The sequence below is a fragment of the Ambystoma mexicanum genome, chromosome 2p (assembly GCF_040938575.1).
Source record: "Ambystoma mexicanum isolate Mex_15411 chromosome 2p, UKY_AmexF1_1, whole genome shotgun sequence".
NCBI lineage: Eukaryota > Metazoa > Chordata > Amphibia > Caudata > Ambystomatidae > Ambystoma > Ambystoma mexicanum.
Genome location: NC_090923.1, coordinates 973,655,334 through 973,682,066, shown reverse-complemented (window position 1 = coordinate 973,682,066; position 26,733 = coordinate 973,655,334). Strand labels below are relative to the sequence as shown.

The 26,733-nt window shown below is 44.8% G+C and overlaps 1 protein-coding gene across 1 annotated transcript; it reads right to left on the bottom strand.

Annotated features, from left to right (window-relative positions):
- Positions 1–394: 394 nt before the first annotated feature.
- On the bottom strand, positions 395–19,945 carry RBM14 (RNA binding motif protein 14). Its single transcript, XM_069644783.1, has 3 exons — positions 19,203–19,945; positions 2,362–3,328; positions 395–1,186 (listed from the first exon to the last, which is right to left on the bottom strand). Exons 1-3 carry the CDS (start codon positions 19,531–19,533, stop codon positions 985–987), a joined length of 1,500 nt encoding a protein of 499 aa, XP_069500884.1. The 5' UTR covers positions 19,534–19,945; the 3' UTR covers positions 395–984.
- Between the last annotated feature and the right edge of the window lie 6,788 nt (positions 19,946–26,733).

The window sequence follows — 26,733 nt, the reverse complement described above, 5'->3', positions numbered from 1 at the left end:
AAAGGGGATGAATCAGGGATAGCGAGTTTACAGATGTCCTAAAAGCAATGAAAAGGGTGCAAATAAATTCCAAAGTGCCTTAAAAATGCTGCTAGAGAGGATCAGCACAGTGAGATAATGGATTTATCTTAAAATCGGAAATCGGAGAGGGGAGAAGCCCACTTCTTCAAGCACGATTACTCCCAACAAGTTTTATTGCCAAAAATGACATTGCATGTGTAAATTAACATTACACAACACTGAAGTGTCAGAAATAGGTGGGTAATGCTTAAGACATTTTTAAGCAAACTACTGAAATCTTTTATTTGTGCAAGAGTGGTATCGCAGAATCATTTTCCACATAGTTACAAGACCTCGAGGTACAAGGCACAACGAAAACAAAGGAAAAACACAATTGTCAAAGATTCTAAACATTTAATAAAATATAAACAAGGCATCACTGAGAAAAAGGAAACTGCTTTCTTAAATCCAAGATCACGAAAAAAAAAAAAGGCACAAGACCGGTGCCCCATCATAAAGATCACCCACATCTCCATGTAGCTTTTTGTCAGAATCATCATATGGGAGCAAGAGGTTAATGCAGACCGAATGAGCGCTTGCACAACTTTAATGTACGAAATACTTTGAGAAGAATGCAGTCCAGTAAGACTTGGAGCATATAGCCCAATCACTGGGGTACACAAGTATTTTTTTTTGTTTTTTAAATAAGTCCGATATACAGTAATTTCTTACAAACATATGTATCTTAACATACTAATGTGCTTTACCTGTTTCAGTGCCCACTTGAGACATGCCACTCCCTACAGTAAGGGCTTGTGAAGTCAGAATTTAAACCACAAGAAGGAGCATGCTACATACAAGCCTAGCCAACGTTTTGGACACGTAAACATCACGAACTAGTCCAAAGGGGATGCAGTGAGGTTGAGAAAACAAAAAAGTTGGCCACCATGTGAAAACCTATCCAAAGCAGCACCCATTGAAACACTACATACGACGCTGGAAGTTAGATTGCATCTGTGCAGCACGCAGATAATCGCCATAGGCCGCCGCATAATTTGAATATTCTGACTGTGGTTCTGCAGGGCGGCGGAAGTCCAACTGGGGCGGCGGCGAACGGCGGTATATACCCTGTGATTCTGCTAAACGGCGGTACTCTGAGTCAGTTAAACGGCGATCAGAACCAAACCTAGTCGAGACAAAAGGAATATTGAGTAAATAGAAATACGAAAATGTATAGGAAAACAATATAAGCTTAACCCTTTGCAAAACAGAGGCTCGATCTAGGGACAAAGCCGCAAAAATTCATTAGTACTGTAAACGAGAACATAGGCAGTTAGAGTCTAAATGCTCCATTTTAAAGGCAGGATAGTTGTGACAAACTCTAGAGGCATCTGTGGGAGACAGCAGGTGACTAACCAGTTGATGGAAGCATTGAGTAGTGTTACATTAAGGAACGGGAGTGATCAGGTCTACCTACCTCTGTCTAAATGTTGCTACTAAAAGTTAGTGTGGAAAGCTACATAAACTTTGCACCCTAAGTTTGGGAATACAGTTTTGGATAAAAATATAATTGTTCTTGATCATCATAAAATGGGAAAGGTCGTTTCCTATAGGCTGGTTATTAGGGCTGTGTGGAGTGGAACCTAGCAACCTGTGTGCTGGGCCTGAGGCATCAGATGCCCCCAACTGGTACCAATTAATGGTGCCACTAACAATCAAGGATCACATTCTACAAAAATAGGTCAACCCAAAAAGGGCATCCTAACAGTTGGTAAATACTGAAGTTGGAAGAAAAGTCAATACCTTAAAACAGAGAAATTTGCTCACAGCCCATCGCCAAACATACGCAATAATCAATGGAGCTTCAAATAAATATATGTAGAAGCATAAAATATGAAACAATCTGTTTTTGGAGCACATTGCAGTGGGGGTACTTGGTGGTGAAAGTGGGTTACCTAAACGCCCCTAGACCAGGCTAAAAACGAATTTATTTTTTAAAAGCCAGAGAAGATTAATCTACAGTAAGGAGCAGCCTCGGCTAAACGGGTGTTTGTTAGTGACCAAAATGTAACATTTGTAATACCTTTTAAATGATCAATATGGGACGTGTGTGAAGCTACCAGAAGTACTGCAACAGGTTCAGAATCATTTAAACTATGGTACCGCGCAACAGGGACAGAGTAAAGGAATGAAGATCAGTGGAAAACAGATTTAACCCCAAGCATTTTGCTCAAGTACTCACACACGCCACAATGTCGGTCCTCATGCCCTCCATGAAAGACCAACGCAAGGAATCTGCCCCATCAAGCAAACAGTATCAGCAACATGGACAGATTTGCAGCGGCATATGAAGTTACATACCTCTTCATTAACTCGGGAGACTTTCTGTAGACATCAAGTGCTGAAAGTCGTGGCGGAGAAAGGCGTGTGCGTTCGTATCCTGCAGTCTCTGTTGTAGAGTTCTGCGACATTGCAGAATATGCAGCAGACTGCTGTGCAAGAGCTGCAAGTTGGCTTGCGCTATCATAAGTTCCTAGAGGAGTTGTAGCTTGTCTGTATGATGCAGCCAATGCTGCTGAAGCTTGTGATGAATAAGGAGAAGACACTTCTGGAGAAAGTGCTGAAAACTGTGATGAACCACCTTGGGCTCCATAAGCAGCCGCCAATGAAGATGCCTGGTCTCCATAAGCAGAAGCCAGGGAAGCGGAGGTATGTGAGCCATAAGCAGATGCTAGCGTGGAGGCAGCCTGCGATCCGTAGGCAGACCCCAAAGCAGAGGCAGATGCTTGTGCCCCATAGGCAGCTGCGAGTGCGGCAGATGCTTGCGCGCCATATGCAGAAGCCAGAGCAGAAGCCTGCGAGCCATATGCAGAAGCCAGCTGTGACCCAAACACTCCAGATTGAGCCCTGTACTGGGCAGCTAGAGCAGACGCTGGCATTGAATAACCAGTCAATAATGGGGGTGACCTACGCATTGGGCTTCGATCTCTTCCATAATATAAAGATTGTAGTCTTTGTCTATTTTCAAATGCATCATATCTACTTGCTTCAAGAAAAGCACGCTGATCATAGGGGGACGTCATAGCATACTGTGGAAAAGCAGTGTCTAAAGATCTGCGTTGATCAAAATCTTCACTTCTGGTCAGTGAGTCTTCCCTGTTATTTCTACGGTTTTTGTCACCCGACTGTCCGTTTGGCCCAGATCCTTTTTTCTGAACTTTAGTAGAGAGCTCAACATTAATTCTTCTCCCCTTCAGCTCCTTCCCATTCAGGTTTTCAATTGCCTCTTTCACCTCTGCTTCTTTCTCCATATGAACGAACGCATAGTCTGATAAAGCAGTAAACAAAAAAGGGGTAAAAGTCAGTTTAAAAAAAAAAAAAAAAAGAAAAAAAATATCACATTTTACTACATATTCAACATTAACGTCACCCGAGATTTAGACCAGGTCTACAAACATTATCATTTAAATAACCAAACAATTAAAATGAAGGGGAAAGGATAGGCTGGTTCCCACAAAAGTGGGAACAAATAATGGTCCAAATTCGAAGGCGTAAAAAAAAAAAAAAAAAAAAGAAGGAAATGGAGTGTTTAAATAACAAAACGTAAACCAAAAAAGTTGGGTTAATGTAGTCTTAATTACATGAAATGGGAAAGACCAGAATCGGTCGAGCAACTTTTACTTACTCTTCACCCATCATGGGGGGGGGGGGGGGAGTCCTATTTAAATTATTTTGATCTAAAGGTGACTAGTGTGGTAGGAACTACCAGAATGTTAACTGCAAAAATTGCAGCCACTTCAAGCTAGCTCGCGAGCTAAAACTCAATGCGAATGCCACCATGCAGAGACCATTAAAAAAAAAGGGGGCGGGGCACCATTCGGAGCAAAGAGGCAGTATATCTCCAAAGAAGTACATTGGTGTGAGACTACTCCGTGCACTCCTTAACAAATAAAACATTATTTTTATGGTAATACAATAAAGCCATTTGTGTTAATGACCATAAAATTTTGTTAATTGAACTTTTCTTGTGTACTTATTCACAAGTAAGGATTTGGAACATTATTGGTACTTAACCAATTTACTTATTCTGGGCCTGTGTTGATTTGGCTGTTAAGGAGCGCATGGAATAGTTGCACAGATGTACTTTATATGCATGACTGAGGGCGTAGGTAGTTGACTTGAATCATGCTAGCACCCTCCTTCCATTGTGAGCTTTGTCAGTGAAACATTTAGTGTACACATTAGAAACGTGGGGTAGCTCAACACGCCAACAGCCTACTCGATTCAGTAACTCCAAAGAAGTACACCCAGGTTTGCAGCAACATAGTTGGCAGACACTGGACTTCACAGCCAAAGATACATCTGGAGCAGATGAAAGATTCTCAGCATATCTATTCCTCAAAAGGGTCTATAATTTCGACCATTCGTAACCCCAAGTGGCAAAAACCAGATAAACAAGTTTCTATGTGAGAGATACCCAGGCAAGGGCAGAGATAGGAGCCAGTAGAGCACAACGTGTTAAGACTACATTATCCTAAACCTAGCTGGTAGACACATCCTCTGCAGCAAAGGACATGGCTCCAAAAAGGACATGGCTCCAAAAATACTTAACAGAATGGTTGCTTGCTCTCTGAAAAAGGGGGTACATAGGCTCAAACCTAGCCCTGATAACATGGAATAAAGTTTACACAATACGATGCATGCTTATGGATCCACAAATCTTGCATGCTAAAACTAAAGACTAACAACAAAAACAGCACCTAGAGCAGATCCAACTATAGACTCAACCTTGCACTTACTGGTGACGAGGGGGGCATTCACACCTGTCAGGCGCCAAATTTACATCAAAGACTGTAAAGCAGACGTCTCTCAAACACTTTGCACTTTATATGCCTTTCCAAAAGCACCCGCTGAGGTGGAAGAACAAACCAACAAATGGGCGAGTCTGAAGTGCGTTCGTAAAGAGGGGGCCACAGCAGCAGTGCGGGGACAGCTGGCTTCACGCCTTCTCTCAACCGCCAAGCTCGCACAGAGTTCCAGAGCCTCCACAGTGTGGCGCTCTGGAACTCGCATATACAACATCTCTGACCCCATAGAATGACAAAGAACAAAGTGAGGAGAGATGGAAGAAAGTTTGGAAGGGAGGGGAAAGAGATGGGATTGGGGGGGGGGGGGGGAGAAAAACGTGAAAACGTTTCAATAGTGAATGTAGACCTTCCTTCGACAAGGAAGGTGGTCTCTCTTCTGGATGAGCCTTCACCAGTTGGACGACCTAGGCATGCCACCATTTAATCGCTCTCCAACCAGCTTTCATGTACAGCCAGGGCAGATGACTAGCGCCATGTTAGTCCTGAGTGACTGCTGCGTCCCTCGGGGCAGGAAGCACATTGGTCAACCACTTCGTGCCATCTTCCAGTCTAACACTTTTCCGTCCAACATCCCTTATGTGCTGACGATCCCAGTATCTGGACAGTCCTTTTAGCACTCTTAGGGGGTTCTTGACATGCACCATCACCTTCTCGAAATAATGAATGGAGAGTTGCTCTCATTTTTGTCCCAGTATTCGTTGTATTCGTGTTGGTTTTTATGGACCCGTGAGTATTTCTACCATATCTATACCTTTAGTATGATTAATCTCTGCCCAAATGGATTTAATCTGTTGCACAACAATCTTCCTCTCAATATTACAAATGGTTTAGTAATGGTAGAGGAATGAGGAGGGAGTCATTCTGTGAGCATTGAGAGTCTCTCAACATTTCCCTCCATGGCATAGCATTCGCATTTTTGATTACTCTGTTCATTTGTTCAACAAGGCCATTCTCCATAGGGTGATAAAGTGATGTGCGGTTGAGGGACCCAATCTTCATGAAAGCTTTCATTTCGTCAGAGACAAACTGTTCTGTCAGTTACTATTTCTTATGGGTCTTCTTCATTAAAAACTTCTAAAAATGTGCTCACAGTCCATTCCACCAATTTGGACATGTAGTCCACCAGACATATGATAACTTTAGTTTCCTAGAGTTACAAGTGGGCCGGTGATATCCATTACTAGTTTGCACCAAATCTTAGCGGGTATTTTTAGCAGAATTAATGGCGCAGTGTGTGGTGGTTTCTTAGACTTGTCCCTATTGGCACATGTTTTCTTCAGTAGTTCTGCCTCTTTCATCATACGTGGTCACCAGTATTTCTCCCTTAGGCTACTTGGTAAACTGCTTCCTTGAATGGCCTTTGTGTGCGCAAGTTGTAAGATTCTCACTGAGGGATTGTGGGTGAATTTGTCATTCTCCTCCGAGCAAGCATCCACGCTTTACTCATCTCATTGATCACAGGAGTATCCTTGGAATTGGATTTCCCTGTCCTTCCACCACTCTCGAATCATGTGTTCCAGCCAGGTCATCTCTTCATCTTCCTTCACTCTTTAGAGATGGCTGGTTGAACTTCTGTTAGGACACATTCTTCCGCCTTATCGCCTTGCTTTTCCTTGTCAGTGTCATCCCATGGCAAGAAACAGTCTGCCACTACATTTGTGACCAGGAACATATGCCACTTTTAACATTGTACTTCATTAGGTCTAACCACCTGTTGATTCTTTGTGAAATTGAGAGGACTTAGATGAATATATAATATGGACATGGGGTTTGTGAACTGTCTTAATTGTCACCAGCTAACCCCAAATTATTGTCCTGAAGTGTCAAAGCACCCAATGGATTCCTAAAAGCTTCTCTTTCAATCGTGGAGTAATTCCATTCTTCATTAGAGCCCTCATTTTCCATCTTGCTCACAAAATTCATAACAAACTTAGAATACTATTCTGCCATCCCCAAAAATCAGCATAGCTGATCTTTATTTGCTGGTGGAGGTACTTTTGATATTGTTTGTACTAGTTTGGCCTTGGGTTTTATCCCACCTTGTGTGATGACGTGGCCTAAATATGTCACATGTTACTTTAAATCTTACACGTCCCCAATTTCAGGGAGAGTCCTCTGTTGTGGATGGTTTGCAGCACCACCAACTATTTTGCATTGTGTTCTTCCTACCACATTGATGCGATCAATACAACGACCTGGAAGTAGTATACTCCCATCTAAACCCCCGTACAAGTTTCATCAGCGAACAGCATGCGTCTAAATCAGAATGCTCCCAATGGAGTCGCAAAGGAGGACAGATGTCTTGATAACTCTCCCAAAACAATTTGACAGTATTCTGATGATACAAGAGGCGTGAATATCTTAGCTGGTTAAATTGTCAACAGTATTTCATTAATGTCAGAAAGCAGATGTCCATCGACCGATATGTGGCATCGAGGTCCCTCAAATCCATGCACACCCTGATGCTGTGGTCTTGTTTCTGAACACCAACAGTGGGGGCCAACTGCTCATGAGGACTCAACAGGCTTGATGATATGCTCATTGCACAATTTCAGTTCATCCTGTAGGGCATCTTTTCTACAGACGGGTATATTGCATACTTTGAGTGCAGTGTGCTTTGCGTTCCTCTTGAGGATTATGCAACATTGAAAACCTTTTAGTTCTACCACTGTGTTGGTAAATACATCCGGTTACATCTTCATTAAGCCATCTTGAGAGAGTAACATTCAGTGATGCTCAAAATGGGCTTTGTAACGCTCACCTGATTCTCGCAGAGGCGCCGGTCTTGACTGGGCGACTACCGTATCTTCAAAGGTGATGTGTAGCACCCGGTTGGCTCTTTGGGCTGGACCTCTGTGCACTGTATGCCTGACGTGTAGAGTAAGATGTCTGCAGATAGAAAATATGGGGTTAATGAACTGGGGTTATTGGGGTGTCCCTATCTCTTTCCTCTTCTCCTCTCCTGTAGACCCCCAAAGGTTAACGCTCTCACCTTAGGTAAGTGAATGCCGAGCTCTCCATCTGCCTCAGGGCAGGGTGCTGTAACCAGTTTCTTCACTGGATAGGTAGCGCAGGCCTCTTGACTTCAGAGGACTGCTGTCCGTCGTTTACTGCACGAACGGTAAGTTTCGAGTCTTTCAAATGTCTTTAAAGTCTTTAGTAATGATGTCTCTTGTTTTGCAGGGTTCCGGCGATGGCGGATGACGGGCTGAAGTGAGTTGAAGATGGAGCCCGTGTGATGAATAGAAGCGCCTGGAAGCACGTAAGTAAGCGCTTGTTGCCTGCTTCACTATGCGCTCTAACTGTCTTTTTATTTTGCAGGTACGAGTTCGGAGCGGCTGCAGGGTGCCGGAATACCCACTGGATTAGATGTGGAAAGGAGTAATGGCACGTGAGTATTAAAGTTCCCCAATGTCTTTAAACCACCTTGTTTTGTCTTTCAGATGCGGGATGCAGCGCCGAAGGCCTCCGGAGCGTGCAAAGAGTAGGTAAGCCTTTGCCTTTCAGATGCCGGAATGCTAACCTGTTCTTTCTTGTCTTTATAGGTGTTGCTGAAGACTGGATTCAGGATGGTGAGCCTTTGCCTTTCAGATGCCGGAATGCTAACCTGTTCTTTCTTGTCTTTATAGGTGTTGCTGAAGACTGGATTCAGGATGGTAAGCCTTTTTCCTTAGGCCCAGGACCGGATGCAGAAGACACGATGAGCGTTCTGCTGCAGAGGTTGCAGAATAACGCAAAGCAAGATTCATCCACCGGGTGTGGTTTAAATAGCCTCCTGTAGTGCTTAGGTGTCTCCTTCCACAGCCACGCCCAAGTAAGAAAAGAGTTCCTGGTAAGAAAAGAGTTCCTGCCTTCCAGAAGAGTTCCAGTGTTCTGAATCTAGGGAGTGGCTCCAGCCCCACCCAACAGGAAAAGTAGTTCCAAACAGAAGAGGATCAGAGGCTCAACTGGCAGGCAAGTAAGCAGCATGGTCTGCTGAAGGTAAGTCCACCCAAGCATTATGAGCCCGGCGCTTCCAGCGCTGGGACTGGGCATATTTATGAGCCTGGTGCCACTGGCGCCAGGACTGGGTCCAAAAGGTCCCAATTGGGACTGGTTGGCACTCGGAACCTGGGTTATGGATCTGCTTCCAAGGGAGTTGGGAAAACCCTGACCTTTTGGAAGCAGAGATCATGACAGGCTTGGACTCTCCTGGACGTTATCCTGATGCACAACATAAATTGTTCTTCCCACCCTACAATAGAGGATCTGTTTTTCGCAAAATATAATTTGCAATATGTGCACCCATCTCTGAACTCAGGTGAACCCACTTGTAGCCAAAAATGCAGATCAGGCGTTTACCGTAACCAACGGCTCTGGTATTTGTAGGTCTTAGATCCTCTACATCACCACCCAGGGTATTGATGTAGGTATTGCAGTCTGTCATGGTATAGGGAGACCAAGGATTGATAATGTCTAGAGCGTGGCCATTTACAACTAAGCGTTACCACAGGCCTTTCTTCCCGTTGTCGATTGACCAGATGAATTTGAGGCCGTCTTCTTTTACAATGGTGAGGAGACTGCTTGGGCCAACAATTTCTTCTGGAGCTTTGATGGCACTTTTCGCTCCGTTTCTACAAACTCTGCCATAGGTCCCTATTAAAACCACATTTGAAACACTCCACAGTAATGTCCAGGCACTTGTTCTCTCCTACAGCATGTCTCAAACGACCACAACGATAGGACCTGGACCCCCAACAGTTGTTGGCGTTTTCTGGCCAGTTCAGCTTGGTCGATACAGGGCTCCTGATCATTGCCACATCCATCTCTTCTTCCTCAGTTTCTGTGACCAGCTGTACTTTCTCGGTTGAGGAATTGTGTTCGTTCTGTTGAACCGCTCTGATGCACTTATTCCCCAACTCTATTGTTCTGGCAATGTCTATTGCTTGTTCAACAGTGGGATCTTTTGCTTGCCATAGGTGTGAGTGTGCAAGCCTGCCATGTGCAGCACTAACTGGTCCCCAACGTATTCATCTGGTATCCCAGTGAACTTGCAAGTGGTTATCAGCCCTCTCAGAGCTGCGATGTGGTTGTCCAACTCGCCTTTGTTTTTTTTCCTCAAACACTACAACATTGTTTTTATTGCTGAAGTGCAGCTCCGGGATTTTCTATGGCAGACTCATACTTCTTGGAAGATTTAGTAGCTGTATCACTCACCTAAGCCTTCATGCGGTAAGGTGCAAAAAAATGCGTAGGCCTTCACTCCCCAGGCAGTTCAAGAGAGAGGACTCCCTGAGATCATCATTTAATTTTTACCCACAGACTGGCCGTAGATACACATGGAACGAGTGACTTATTCCGGGGGTTGGGGAGGGGAAGGGTTCTCCCAGAGTGTCGAGAAAGGAGCAGGGAGGTGCAACATTTTGCATGATGTGTGGTTTTGCTACCCTTCCTTTATTTTCTTTTGATAATATATTTTTTGCACTCGCTTCAAGTGCCTGGTGCCTGCACTTTTTGCTTTACACTGTGCTGTGACTCGAAGGGAACTTGTAGCTCAACCAGAAGCAACGGGCAAATTCACTGACAATCCAGCACCTTGACCACTTCCTGTAGTTGCCAATTCCTAACATGTGGGAACTGATCTCCCTTTTTTTTCTCCCTAGATCTTTTGTGAGAGCCCTCTAGTTAACATGTGGCGAGTGAAGGGTTAATAGGTTCTCTCTTGCACCTTTGTTGAGTGCCTGTGCTGTTCTCATCAGCTCACGAGAATGCCGGTATGCATTGGGAACAGCTGATGCCGTATGCTGCGTAAACGTGACAGTCTTTACGTGTTGTCTTGGTAACACCTCCCTGTTGCTGGGTAAAACAAACTAGCTTGCACACATGCATGGTTGCACAAAGCTCGGAGATGGAATTTGACTTCCAAGCTGGCAATATAGTGAAGTGCACTGGTAGCCTCTTAGCAAAGGTCCGCTTCTGCTTCCCTACCTACCGGTGTCTTCACTGCACGTTCCCGACGGCTGGCAGGCTCGGTGGGGCATGCCACCCTGAACAGCTGTCGCTGACACCCCCACCAACCACCTCGTCACCATAATGCTGTGGAAGAACACCAACAAATGGGCGGGTCTGAAGTGGGTTTATTAGAGGGGACCACAGAAGTAGTGCAGGAACAGCTGGCTCTCACATAAGAGTTCCACAGCCACCACGGGGTGGAGCTGAAACTCACATATACAACACCCATTTGGACAAAGTTAGATGCAAGATCAAACCTTTTGATGGTTGCACATACTGCCAAATAAAGGCACAGAAAAAGAAGCAGCCTGCCCCCCAAGTCGCAACAAATCTTAAACCAAAAAGGGTTCACGTGAACAAGACTGATTCAAAAGAAAGCCACAGGGCCCACCAACATCCATGGCAACCAAAACGTAACAATCCTGATTAACTGGGCAACAAGCAAAACGCAGTTGGCTCTGGGCATTTGCAGTGACCCGGAAGCCTCAGATTTGGGGCCCAGAGGGAATGAGGATTGCAACAAGAGGGGTACCCTGTAGAAATAGTCCCTGCAGAAGATCAGACCTCTACAGGGTGCTTGCAATACCGAATTGCAGAGCCACTGGTGAAAAATGAAGTGGTTATGGTGCCTACACACAAGACAGTAGAGGTTTTCATCCAGTTACTAAGTTGAGGAGCGACACTAGAGGGACCAACAAGCAAAGAGTAGATTGACTGATGAGAAGACGGACTAGTCCTTCCACTGGATGCCCATGGCAGCGGTACGGCAAGCTCTGCAGGGGTTCCCAGGTTCACTCCAGGGGAAACATGTATGGGTAAACAGACAAAGTAGCCAAGGCCGATTTCAACAGGCAAGGAGGCACCAAATCACAGTCTTTGTCTCTGCTGGCAGAAATTATTTTTTAAATGGGCAGAGAACTTAATGTCATTGTAGGCAGTCCACACATGCTGCCATCTTCAACCAATGTATGCCTTCCTGGTTCAACCCTCGTAATTTGAAGGAGTTTCAGTACTTTCTAGTTAGACCAGTTCGCCTCACAAGAGAACGCAGTGGTTAGTAGTTCCTTTTCCCAGATCCAGTCTTGTGCAAGGATACGCTAAACTGATCTGGGGATTGCTGTATGTGCTTCCCTTTAACCGTCCAATTACCAAGATACCAGCTAAGGTCACAGGTGGGTGAAGTCTTGACTCTCACTGGCACAGGAGTGATGGAGGCCGTTTGCTCTTACTGGGGCAAACAGCGACTTTAGCACCAATTCTGCCCCCAGCATGCTTTTCCAGGAACAAGACAACAGTTCCGGAGTTGGCATGGATTCGGCTTGGAAAATGTACCCCTTGGCTTTTATGAGCTAGGTCTTCATGTACCTGCCATAGCACTCCACGGTCTAAGTATACATTGACCAATAGTGTACTTTAGCCATGGGTCGTCCTTTCAGACTTGGTGGCGGCTCAGTCTCTTCAACTTGTGACCCCCCTAAGATATTAGATGTGCTACAAAAGTGCTTCCCATAAAAGGATGTTGCCTGAATTAGGGCCCCTCATCTGAAGGGGAAAGGGCAAGTAGAAGAGGGCCCCCTTATGAAATTTAGATAGGAACATCTATGTGAAAAAGCCTAAATTAAGATTGTGTTCCATAAACCAATACCAGTTTAACGATGTATGCTCTCTAAAAAAAAAAAAAAGTTTTCAGGAAATATATAGCAAGCTGGGGAATCTATGGCAATAGAGGTCAGTGATGGGATACTGTGCATCTCCAAACTGTCTGGTTCAAGAGCCAGCTCAACTATTGAGCTTGCAGCATTAAGCACCAGGTTACAATTGTCATATTGCAGGTAACTATCTAAGCAGCAAGGCAGAAAATGACTTGGTTATATTAGAGGTCTAAAAATGTGAACTCAGCCATTGGCCAATGACAATTGACTCTTGGTGAGTAAGAAACTAAGTGCTGTGCCTCTGGCGAAAAGAGGTTGCAAGTAACTTGCAACTTTCTATACCCAAATATTAGTATAGAACAGTGCATGCCCAATAAGGCGTAATGCGCTGTTCTGTTTGGGCATTTTTTTTCTTCTTTTTAACTAGTTACAGTACGGTAGCAAGCAATTTATTGGCACATTGTTGCATAGAGGAAAGTATTATAGTTGATATATTAAGAATATGGTCTTATTAATAAGGGATAATGGATTATTTTTTACCCACAGTTGATGCGCGTATCTAATACAGATAGATCCAGCCCCTACTTTAACATTAACTGAAAGCATGTTCACTCACATTTGGAGACTTCTGGGGCTTGTGTCAGGCCCTGAAGTCTCGGGTTGCAGTACGGTAATCTCCATTACACCCGCTCTGTTCCTGGAACCTGGCTGATGTCTCTGGGGTAAATCAGAAATGGCTCTGCGGCCGGGCTCTGATAAGGGCCAATGCAGGAGAGCGGAGTAGCCAGAGGGCAGGGATTTTTTTTTAATTCATCTCTGGTAGTGCGATCATGTTGGAGGAAGCTACAAACGTAATTTGTAAGGTGACTAAGCGGGCTGGTGTATTTGGGGGGGGGTGGATCTCCGAGGTATAGGGGGTTTGCGTAGTCCAGTCTTGATATAACGATTGATTGGACCGCAGAGAGTCTGTTGGGAAACTATACAAAGGTAAACTATACTATGGAAACTATACAAAGGTATAGGGGGAAGCAGGTGAGGTCCGACACGGAGCAAGCGCCACATTTACAGACTGAAGTTCACAAATGTGTACAATAATTCTGCACTTGGCCCAAGAGACATCTCCCCAGCCCTTAAGACGCTGCACTGGCTTCCAGTAGCCTGAAAGTTGATTTTAATCTCCCATCGATCACTGCATAAAACCGGACCTCAATATCTTCAAGACAAGCTAAAACCCTATCACCCCCCCACGCACCCTAAGATCAAGCTCAGCCGGCCACCGAGTCATATTGAAGACAAACTCCATCAGGTTAGGCAGATCATCATTCTCAGCCTTGGCCCCCACGCTATGGAACTCACTCCCACCCCACATCCGCCTGAGGATTTAACGTCTTTCCGCAAACTACTGAAAACCTGGCTCTTCCCCTAAAACCAACCCGTACCAAACTAACCCAAACAGACTAACCGCATCTCAATGACACCAATCCAACAAACTACCTGATGCGAGAAACTGACAGCTAATAACCCCTAATATAAACTAGAAGGACAAACAGAATTAAACAAGTAAAGTAGATCAAAGCAGTGAAATGGTTAATAAGAGTAAATCATACGGTAACTGAAGAGATTTAAACTCCTGAAATGGACATAATGCATGAGGAGTGAACGAAGTGAATGGCATGGATGAAATAGCTAGAATGGATGAAGGGTGTGGAACAGATGAATGCGCTGAGTGGAAGAATTCATGAATGGATGAACAGATGACTATATAGTTCGAATGAGTGTATAAATCGAATGAGTATGTAGACCGGATGAGTGTGTAGAGCAGCTGGATGTGGAGAGCTGACAAGCACGGAGAGCGGATGAGTGCGTAAATACAGAGAAGCGAGTAGAACGCAGGAGGGCGTAGAACAGATGAATGTGCAGAATGGGTGAGCGTAAACCGAATGAGTGTGTAGAACAGATTAGTATGTAGAGCGCATAAGTATGTAGAGCGCATAAGTGTGGATAGTGGATGAGTACGAAGTGCGGAGAGTGTGTAGATCGCTGGAGCAGATGAATGTGCAGACCTGGCGAATGTATAGAGCCCACGAGTGTATAGAACAGGATTACTGCATATTAGCAAATGACTTTATAAGGCTGATGGGTGCATATTGCTGTTGAATGCATGGAAAGCACAAGTGCATAAAGCGGATGAGGGTGGAGAGCGGATGAGGGAGTGAACGCGGGGAGCAAGTGATTGCGTAGAGCAGATGAAGGTGTAGTGCATGCGAGCGGATAAAGCGGACAAACGCCTAGAGCGGATGAGTTACTCAGACCGGATGAGTGCGTAGAACGGATAAGCATGTAGAACGGATGAGTGCAGGATGCATGCAGAGTCCGGGAACAGATGTATGAGCGGAAGAATGTGTAGAGTGGAGGACTGCATAGAACAGACTAGTGGGTAGGGCCGGCAAATGTATAAAACAGACAAGTGCATATGAGCGAATTAGTGCATATGAAAAAGGGGTACGTAGAGGGGATGAGTGCGCAAAACAATTGAATGGATAGTACGTGTGAGGGCATAAAGAGGATGAGCACCTGGAGCGAACGGGCGTGATGCGTATATCGGATGAGTACGTAGAACGAATGAGCGCTGATTGCATCCAGTAATGATGACTGCGTAGAATGGATGTGTACGTAGAGCTGCTGAATGCATAGAGCATGGGGCAGACAGGAGTGCTTGCGTGGGGAAGTCAGGAGCACGCAGGGCGGACTGGAGTGCATGAGTGCATCGAGCCGACCGGAATGTGTGGAGCAGACTGGGATGCATGGAGTGGATAGGAATGCATGGAATGGACTGGAGCGCATAGAATTGCGTTACGTATATGGTTTGGAATGCAGAGAATGTTTGAAAGAGCATAACACCCATCATATCACACCACCACGCTTACTCTCTCCTTTACACCACCACTCAACTAGAACGCAGATACTATGACACCATTCGGTATAACTGTTCTCATACCAACATCCGCAGCACACTCCACATCATTCTAAGCAAACACTGCTGGTTACACACCCCCCAGCCAGGCGTTCTCCTCAGGCCCAGCGCAGCCACATTCGATCTGGATAAATCCTGCCAGAAAAAACATACTGCTGATCTCTCAACCACCACACCTACCGCTAAGAAGCAGCTATTACACGAATACCACACCAGCTGCACACATACCCGGTGCTCACGCACCTTTGACTCCCTCTACTGATCTGAACTTCGGTTCCCAAGGGCGTTCAACCTACCAGCGCCTTCAGACCATACCAATGGTATATAAGGCGCTATATAAAAGCAAAATAACAACATAAATCACATCATCAGATGGGGATAAACTAAAGTGCTTTACACATTTCTGAACAGTTTAACTCAACTAGTGAGTGGGCCTGATGTAAATTATAGAGCACAGTTGCCGTATGGCAGTGGTGCACAACATGCGGCCCCTTCAGGATATTATTTATGGCCCTCCAAGTCACATGAGTTTGATGGTGTTGCCTGGCCTAAAGTCCCTCAGTCACCAAGTACGTCATGTGTGTAACGCCTTTGCATCATGGTACATGCATTTGTACACCCAATAAACCAAACTGGTAATGCCAATGTGTTACAGTAGAAAAGTAATAAGTAAAAAAGTACACCATAAAACCCTCCATTTTTTTTATTTAAAAAAGTACATGGATGCCCCTTCCACCCGTTCCCATGCATAGTTCAGCCCACTTGTGTGGTACATTCGTCCCTCGAACGAAACAATTTGTGCACCCCTTCTCTAAGGGGACCAAACCTCCAACCAATCCTTCCACTGCCCTCAGGACATCTATTTATCCATGTCAATATTTGAGAGAAGGCACTGAAGCCTTGCCATAAGTATTCTTTGGTCAGGTGGACAGGATACACAAAGTCAACCAAGAGAACCAAGCTTCCAGTTTATTCATCAACCAGCTCTTCATGTGGGGTCAGACTACGGAGTAAAGTTTCATCTGTCGCCAGGAGAAAGGGGCTCTGCACAGTAACATTGTCACATTTGCATGGCAGATGCAGGTTTGTTTTGAAGCCATTTACGAAAAGCAAATATATAGCCCAAGATGGGATGCAAAGAGAAACAGGCTACAGAATGTGCTAGTGAAGTTGAGCACTGTTGTCTGAACTACATGTGGCCGGGAGAAGTACTACCCTAAGACAACCAGGTGCATTTTAGCTGGAATGTCTCCAGAGTCCGCATGCTTTCCTGTATTGTGCTCTGACAGCATTGGACTACAAGATATACATTGGCGGTTCCTAGGCTATCAAAGTTTACAATCTAAAAACAGTATCATTTGAGCTCTGTGCAACCTACAAAATATCCTCGTCTTCCATGCTCTTACCCAACTTCTTAGACTTGCCATAATGCGCACTATACAACGAAAAAAAGTGACTCTCTCCGAACCGTCAGGAAGCCCCACAGCTGCTTGTGCGATTTCCATGCTACTTTAGTTAATTACCCTTATTTGCACGAAACTTTAAACGGAGAAAGCAAGTGATGCAACCCACTCCCAAGAAAGCCTGCACTCATTTTCCTCACTCCCGAGCATTAAACCAAATTTAAACAGCGTCAATTGAAAATACAATGTGAAGAAAATAAGGCAACCAACCATTCACAACAGTCAATGTGTGAGCCAAGGGTCCGGAATACATTTCGCACAACTTTACAAGCTACTCAAAGACAAACTAAATGTGTTACACTGACCCGCCGTGTACAGCACCCGAGCAAGTTAGAAAAGTTGAAGATGGCTCTCGCGAAGGGAAGTGAAATTAGTGCTTGAGCTGCTCATATTTCTCTGAATAAAAGTGTTCTTGCCACATGTCCCTTTACAGGTAGCTGTTCGAACAGGGCTGGGGTCTTCAGACTGACCCTTGCAAGATATGCAATATATACGTAAGTTTGGCACAATATACAAGAGTGGGGTTGACGACGAAGACAATGTGCTTAAGTGAAAAGGAACCATTTGGCAAGTCTTTACATGTTGCCATGACTTCTGATGCCATCCGATATTCATGCTGTCACGTAAAGGTTTGCTTTATGCGGTTTTAGGATTGCCTGCCATAATCGTTTTCCCAGATGGAGCCAAACATCTTTACCCCACCACTGGCAATTTTAGTTTACCGCCACATCCCCAATAAACCAAACACCTTACAATACACCCAACTCCCCCGCAAGCCTAGCCTTTGTCACATTAACCAGAATGCCTTCTTCTTAATTATCAGATGCGTGGGCGGACCCCCGCAGGCGCTTCCCCATCCTAAAGGATGATGTGCACCAGACCCACCAATCAGTACTTAGCTCCCATAAACTCACAACTCCTCCCACCGCCCAGACTGCCTCACAAAATCCAACATCACACTGTTCCTTCTCCTGCCTCTCACCCAGTCATCTCCCAGCAAAGCCTTCCCACTAAGCTCAGCCACACCCAGCGCAGACAACCGAACCCTCATCAATTCTCTCTCCTCAACATGCCGAATAAGCCTACCCCTCTAGCCCTACCTAGCACACCAACCCACATCTGCAACATCAAAGGGCTATAGTCCCAGATCTAGCACTCGCCCCGTCAGATAAATCCCATAAAAGTATAATAGCACTCCAGTCTCTAATGTCTATAGCGGTTTAAAAAAGAAAAATAAATAGGCTGGAAGTTCAATTTAGCAAAGAGCAAGACTAAGTCTAACAAAAAGCATTGGGGAAAAAAAGAAGGTGGTAGAGAATCCACCTTTAAGTCTACTTTGTTGAAGAAATAAAAGCAGGCTTAGGTACCCACATTAGAGTACATGTCACTGCAGGCTACAACCTCATAGTTGGCAGGCACGCACAATCTCACACAGAAGAAACGCGTCATTTCACAAAGATAGTGTTAGTTTGTGATAAATGGTGTTTCTTTGAACAGCGACACTTAACCCGCATTCTCCAACCGTTACTTAAATGAAGTGCCTGGACAGTCACTTGAGAGTTAGTCCTACTTTTATGTTAGTTGCACTGTCCCGGTTGTTTGTTTATTTTTTTTAAACTGGTCACCCTATGTTAGTGGGAACCCCCTCGGGGGATTATGAGTATGTGCATTTGGCCAAAAAAGGCTTAACAGGGTTGGCCAGGCTCCAGTAGACCAGCAACGCATGTAGTCGGCGGGCATGTGGGATGGGTGCTAGTGAGTGACTCGAATGAACGTAGGAACATCGAACAAATCACGATAACAAGTGTGCCAATGGATGGCACTTTAAAAAGCGTGTATGTGAAGCCAGAAATATGGAAAACGTAGTTCACTTGACACCATTTATTATTAACCTTCAAATGAGCCAGGGCGACTCCACCAGTGTTTACAGCCAGCGGTAAGATGGAAAGTAGGGCTGAGCGAGGTTAGACCGAAAGAACATTTGTATTGAGGGAATAGAGGTCAAGAAAACCCTTCACTAAAAGATACTGGAAACTGTCCTACATTGGGACTGAAATGAAGGATACCTAAAAAACAGCAATTACGCGAAGTTATGTAGGGGAACAATTCGTGCGAGGCGATCAAGTTGTCGAGGGCATTGTGGGACGTGCGTATGTGGTATCTACATGGTTATTGGGGCTATGAGTCAGGGAGCTAGTGGTGACCGATACTTAGTGGCAAGTAGTGACATGGGGCGATAGTAGGGCCTCTTTACCTTTCACAATATCGCATTCGACCACCCTGCCATAGGCCTCGAAGACGGCGCGCAGCTCGGCGGGGGTGCAAGAAGCGCTGACGTTGCCCACAAACACCTTCCATGTGTTAAGCGGCCGTGGCTTGCTCAACTCCACCACCATCTTGCGGCCGTTCAACTCGCGTCCGTTAAGGGCCGCTATGGCTGCCAATGCCCGATCCTCCTCCCGCATGTGGACAAAGGCGAACTGTTTCATGACGGCACAGCTAACCACAGTGCCATGTTTCTCAAACAGCGCGCTCATCTCTTCCTGCGTTGTGCGCTCGTCCACGTTGCCTATGAAGATCTTCATCTTTGGGTTTACGAGATGACCCCGAGGGTACAACGGTGTGCAAAAAAGACGCAATGTCCTGTCATGCGGCGGCGACCACGGCGACACACACTCAAAACACCTGTGACGGCGGAGACCGCACACAAAATGGAAGCGACTCTCACTTAACCACCCCTTTACAAACGGTTTTTCGGGTCACAAAAAACGGCGTTGACGCTTGAACGGCGGAGATGAAATGGCGCGGCGACAACTATGGCGCGGACGGCGGAGACTGACCGCCGATCTCCACCTCCCTTTTCTGTCTCTTCGTCCAAACGTATATCCCCCTCTACCAGGTCTGCACGGCTCTTGATCAGCTAAGTTCCTTCCGTAAAACTGATTGACAAAATGGCTATGACCGGCAGTTACTAAAGAAAAGGGAAGAAAGAACAGCCTACTGTGAGCTGGGCTGGCCAATCACCGTCAACTACGATTTTGTGTCAGGACGAGTGGACGTGAACTAGTCCGGCCATCTTGAAACCTCATCTAGGATCAGAGAAAGGTGACTTCTCAAGAATATTTGGGATTTTCTAAAGAGTGGGTGCGCTTTGACTTATTCAACAAAACATCCAACAACCAGGTTATTGGAAACTAAAATGTCATCTGCTATTTTGATTCAGTCTCCTATTGTAATGCATGTTGCCTTACAATTACTCGTACATCGAACTACAATAGACGCGTATTTAGTTTAGGGGCGATTGTGCTTCTCCATTTTCTTAAGTGGTCTGTTTTTCGTTCAATGACGTATTCGGTCACTTCAAATCACAGTTTCGCACTGTTCATTTAATCGTACTAACATGGCCGCTGGGCTGTGTTATTTCAGATGTTCCAGTCTTTGAATGTCTTCTATGTCTGTGAAGTAGAATTGTCACCAAATGGTAACAACGTCTTCAAGAAACCAATCATGGGAAGACTTCACATCCTCTAAGCGTCGACGTGTCATGAAGTTTAATGAAAGAACTAGAGAGTTTGCATTCTGTTCTGCCAGAACGGTGCGTGCTGAATTTCCTCTGATAAGAACGAACTAAAAGGCTAATCTGCAAAGAGTGGGAAGAATAATGCTCAAGTACAAAGAGTAGTTCTATGACAAGACAGGAGGCTCCTATTATGCATTACAATCTTTACTCTGAAACCACAGCAGCAAAGAAAAACTTTTACAAAAAAAAATGTTTCAATAACAGAACTAAATAGAGTTCAATGCCAATGTTAGGGGAATCTCCCCAATCTATCATGGAGGACAGGTCATGCCCTGCAGGAGACCAATGAGCATGGACCCTCTTCTATATAAATCCTTTACTCCAATCTCAACTCCTCTTTCTTTGCTGCTGACACCACAGCTAAGTCACTCATTCTAGTCATTGTAGTTTGTGCTTTGCATGCTAGTCAATAATTATCAAATTGTATATGTATTAATATAATATTTTATATTGTGTAGTTTATTGGTTATACATTATATACTTGCTGTTTTTTCACGTACAAAATTAAGTGTTATGGTGTCTTCCGGCGCTTTAATTTTAATTTATTTATTTGCATTTGTTAAGCGCACTTGCAGCCAAGAGGCATCGAGGCGCTGTTACAGAATGTGAGAGGAACTTGTGATTAGCAGAGTGGATGACCATAGGTCTCATAGTTACACACAGATATACAGTGATGTAAATATAGAAGTACAGTGGTATACAGTGATATACACATAGATATACATTGGTATGCAGGAATAGTGCAAAAGGAGAATCACCTTGGGAGGCCTTTTAGACAAAGAGCCTGGTTTTGATGGCCTTACGAAAGGCTAGGTGTGACTCAATCAGTCTGAGATGAGGTGGCAGTGCGTTCCAATGCATGGCAGCTTGGGTGGGGAAGCTAGAGCCACCAGCGCGCACTTTACGCGTGGTGGGCGTGACAATTGTGTTGACATAGTGTGACCTTAAGGGTGTTGTGGCTGTGTGCTTGGTGATTCTGTGTGTTAGGTAAGGGGGGAAGTTCATGCATTTGTGAGTGATAGTGAGGGTCTTAAAGACAATTCTCTGTTTGACTGGGAGCCAGTGAGCCTGCCTCCTGATTTCAGAGATATGGTCTCTTAATGTAGCGGAGCCTGTTTCTTTTGGTGTCTTTACCCAACGCGCGTGGGCCTGTCAGAAGCTTTGGCTTCAGGCCCGACACGCGTGGGTCTCCGGCGCTCAAGCAGCGCAGGTGCTGCTTCAGTGGATCTGTTGGGGCTTGGAGGGTGGCTCCGAGCGGCCTGCTCACTCCATTCCCTCCGCGTGTGTGTGTGTTTACTTTGCGGCTAGGTTTGTTTAAGGGGCCGGCTGGCCCTTCAGCTCCAGTCCGCGTGTGCGGCTGGGTTTGTTTAATGGGCCAGGTGGCCCTTCCGCTCTAAGGTGTGCGTGCGGCTGTGTGTGTCGTTGTTCAGTTGGCTGCGACTGTTTTCAGGGGTCGGTTGGCCCGTCTACTCCTTCCCCAGCGCTCTCCTTTCGGCGCATGGCCCACCTTTCATTTAACACGCTGGGTGAGCGTATTTACAGTTTGAGGCCCCGGCTGGGGGGCAGTTCGCGCGGCCCTCTTTTATTTAGTAAAGAACTTTCAGTGAGATTATCTATAGCGTTGTTATTTTTATATTGTTTTAATTTTAGCCTAGCGTGCGTGGGCATCAATTGTTTGGAAGTATACGGAAAGCTTCTGCTTCAGCAAACAAGCGAGATGGCTCAATAATTGGGCTGCAGGTTTACCGTGCAGAAGGACCTGGGTTTGCTTCCCACCATGTCCAGTGTACACATATGTGTATGGATATATAAATGTATATAATGTCCTCAAAAGCAACTCTCAACTATATATTTATAACAGAAGGTCTAATACTGAGCATTGAGAGTTTGAGTGCAAAGAACAAAGCACAGTGACCACAACTTACTCTCCTGTACCTGGCAAGGAAAGAGACCTGAAAAATTGAACTATCACGTGGGGACTGAATCAAATACTCAACAAACACAGCTTAGAATATCAGAAGCGGATATCCTGAAAATCAAGCTGTCTTGGGACCTGACAGCGGCTAGCAATTCGCCCAACAAGACCGCAGAAAGACCAAACTATTTACCTATGCTACTGGCTTATCAAAAGCCAGGGTTAAGAAAAACCACCGAACCAGAGCACTCAAAGCATGCCTACGACAAAGCAGTGGTCGAAAAAAGAAAAGTGGGGCGGAGATTGCGAAGAATATCAAAGAAAATGAGCATCAAAGAAGATTGGGAGAAATGGCAGTTAGAAGTAAAAAGCTATAACAACTGGCTGAAACAGCATAGAGCTGCCCTTTACCAAAACGATGCTGAAGAGATGATGAGAAGAATCTCGTCAAAAAAAGCAAGTAAATTCTGGACACTGATAAGAGCCATGAACAGTACAACAAGCGCGACACAGGGCAATGCGGTGTCAGAAGAAAAGTGGATACAATACTTAGCAACCGAATTTGAAGGACCGGAGATAAATACACCAGCGACGTAGTGCGACCCCCAACTCAGCTTGGGTTGACGTAACAAATCCTGAGGATATCAAAATGAAAATTAGAAAGCTAAAAACATCCAGAGCTCCCGGTCCGGATGGGCTGATGAATGTGGATCTAAAGCAGTTTCCGAAAGAGTGGTCTGAAGTGATCAGCAAGATCTTCACTGATTGTGGCAAAAAAAAAAACGGATCCCAGAAACATGACTGAAAGCAGTCATAGTTCCGGTGTACAAAAAAGGAAGTAGAGGACCCCCAGAGCTACAAGCCGATAGCATTACTGGATATTATCGGAAAAATATTCGCACCACTCCTGCTCGACCACTTCACTAATTGGGAAAGAAATGCTCCATCCAAAGACAGCCTACAAACAGGCTTCCAGAGAAACGGAAGTACAGTGATTAGCATCATGCTATTAAACATCTTAAAAGCAAAAGTGAAGGAAAGAGCGCCCAAAGTCTATTTGGCGTTCGTGGACCTCTCGAAAGCATTCGATAAGATCGATCGGAACAAACTGTGGGTGACATTACACAGCTGGAACTGTCCCACAATGGTGCTAGAGCCAATAAAAGCTCTTCACTCCCAAACGAAGATAAGAGTGAAGCTAAACCAACAAGGCACACTATCAGAAGAGATCAGGGTCAACAGAGGTGTCAAACAGGGATGCCCTCTAGCCCCGGCACTATTTATCGCGTTCTTAGGCGATTACCAACATTCCGAAGAAAAAATTAGGGCCTTCCCTCCCAAAATCGGAAAAACCAGCTTTCCGAGATTACTGTACGCCAACGACATTATCTTAATAGATCAGACGAAAATTGGGCTTCAACGCAAATTAAACAACCTGGCGAAGTACATGGAGGACAATCATCTAGAGATAAACAAAATGAAATAAAACATGGTAATCGAGAAGGCACCAAGAAAAGTAACCAAGCAGTGCAACTGGTTCCTCGATAATACCAAAATCGAAATGGTAAAGAATATCAAATATCTCGGAGTCCAAATGGACAGCTCAGGAAGGGATATGGCAATGCAAGATCTGCTGTGGGATAAAGACAAATGGCTAACATCGCAAACGAGAGCAGTAGACAGCAAATTTGGGAAGTTCTCATTAATGCGATAAACTTTTCCAAGACCAAAGTTGTCCCAGCACTGGTGTACGGAATGGAAGCCTCACTGAATATCCCACGTTCACTCTGGAATAAATTGGAAGGGCTTGTTTGGAAAGCAGTCCTGGGCTTGCCAAAGTCGACCTCCATGCCAGCCATCAGACGAGAACTGGGCTTAGTATCACTAGCCTCGATGGTCTACCAAAGTGCAATGAGATTATATAGGAAAATCAGCATGACCGATACACTACCAGCATATCACATCATTATGGAAGAAATCGAGACCGGAAAATGTGCAGCCCTAAAAAAATGGGTAGACAACAGAAAAGAGAAGCTAATAGAAATAGCCTGTACAGAAAAGGAGCTAAAGGAAAATCCTGACAGAGTCAAACAGAAAATGGAAGAGATGGACTGGATCCAGACGATTGAGAAAGCGGCAGGGAACAAACTCTTAAATCATCTTGCTCCGACCTTCAACAAAAGGAAAGTCCCCTAAACTATTGTGTCAAATTTCCTGAAAAAAAGAAAAGAAATCTCTTCATGAAAGCCAGATTCAATTTATTACTAACACAGGAAATTATAACCATCCGGGGATCAAAGAGTGAATATGCCTGTCGCCTCTGTAAAAAGACAGCAGTGACTGAAACTCTGAGACATTTGGTGATAGATTGCTCCAAAACCAAAAAAAAAACGAGATAGATATCTCCTGCCGCTGACAACAAACCACTAGATGCTGCAAGAAGAAGAGCTGTAGAACAGACTAATATCTGGAGAAATGACTAAATGGACAGTGGCCATGGTAAAATTAATAGAACTAGCATTTCTGCAAATCAACCAGTCATCGCGATCGTCCAGTCCACAGTTGAACCAAAACTCTGTTAATGGACAAAAGTGAGGAGGAAATTTCGGGAATTCGCTGCAGGATTATCGTCATAGACTTTAGAGAGGACAGGGCGACAAGTTGAAACAAAAGGCATTCGAAAGTTTGATAAAATTCAGGTTTCACGAATAAAATTCAATTAAAAAATATATATATATATGTTTATGTATATGCATTTACATATATATATATATATATTTAAAAAAAATCGAAATTTTAGTTTTGTTCTTAAATTGGTATTTTTTTCTGTTTATCTTTGGCACTAATACGTCTACTGAGGAGCCTCATATGTTGCCAGTCTGCAGCTTTATTTATTTATTTAAGGACTGCGCAGGGCATAAGTGATTTGCCTTCACTGTAGGTGCCATAACCTGCTAGGTTTCAGGCTTTGCCTGAGTTCTAATGCGAGGTTACCCCCTCGTGTACTGCTTGTTACCACACCCTTCTAGGGTGAGCAGTTTGAGGTGCACTTGCTCAGTGTATTCCTCACTTAAAGTCGGCAGCTTTGTTTAGGTGCTGCATATGACATAGGTCATTGCCTTCCCTGTAAGTGTGCCATAACCTGCTCGGTGGCAGGCTTTGCCTGTGTTCTAGTGCGAGGTTGCCCCTCGTGTACTGCTGGTTGCCACACCCTGGTAGAGTGAGCAGTTTGAGGTACACTTGCTCAGTGTATTCCTCGCTTAAAGTTGGCAACTTTGTTTGAGTGCTTCATATGGAGTTGGTGATTACCTTCACTGTAGGTGTGCCATAACCTGCTCGGTGGCAGGTTTTGCCTGTGTTCTACTACGAGGTTGCCCCTCGTGTACTGCTGGTTGCCACACCCTGTTAGGGTGAGTAGTTGGGATGCACTTGCTCAGTGTATTCCTCTCCTAATCAATATTTTAAGCTATGTGTAAGGCACATTAAAGTTTTCCTGTTGGCAGTAGTCCGGATGGCTCAGTAAGCATCAGCTTTTTTGTAAGGGTTCGGATCCCTGTCGGGCATAACCCCACTTTCCTAGGAGGATTACTTTATATTATTTATTATTATTATTATTTATTTAGTACTTCAAAGAAAAGTGTTTGTTCCCATAGGTTAGTTGTTTACAGGACAACTCAGTCCGACACTTCCTTAGGCATTTCTCCTCCCCAAGAAGAGGTCAAAGGGTTTTCTACTCTACTCGCCTTCATAAGGCGCTTAAAGAATCTTAGGCCTGCCCCCTTTTTTCTCTTTGAATAAAACAGTCCTGGTATCCTTTCTTTGCTCAGGAAAGGGAAATACCCTAAGAAACGGGTAGATGTGGACTGGAAGGGTGGTAATGGTGGGTTGAGTTGATTACCCAGTTTCTCTGAGCTGGCTGAAGAGGGAAATAACCAATCATTTCCATATTGACATGCAAGGACTACTGGGCTTGATTTACAGACAGGGTTTGCCTGCTCGGCAACACCAATTCCTCTATTCTTAAGAGTGCTGTGCTTTCAACGAAGCCACTATTAAGATCTTTGCGGAGGCAGCACAACTCTTTAGTCTTGTAAAGAAGACAACGTTGAGCAACCCTGGTTGAAGCCCCCATACAGTGTTTTAAAACATTGCGGGCGTGAGGGAGAAGGATCACCAAAAAGGTAACTTTATAGAGACCGCCCCTATAGCCTTGCCTCCCAAGGCTTTGCCTGCCCCGCTAATACATCTAGCGGTGAATGCAATCTGTCCTCTGCTTGAAGGAGTTCAAGC

Excerpts from the sequence above, each read along its gene's own strand:
- RBM14 (XM_069644783.1), bottom strand. The coding sequence starts at position 19,533 with ATGAAGATCTTCATAGGCAACGTGGACGAGCGCACAACGCAGGAAGAG. Across the intron at positions 3,329-19,202 it reads CGAATGCGATATTGTGAAAG|ACTATGCGTTCGTTCATATG; the intron begins GTAAAGAGGCCC and ends CTGCTTTATCAG. Across the intron at positions 1,187-2,361 it reads TCTCCCGAGTTAATGAAGAG|GTTTGGTTCTGATCGCCGTT; the intron begins GTATGTAACTTC and ends TGTCTCGACTAG.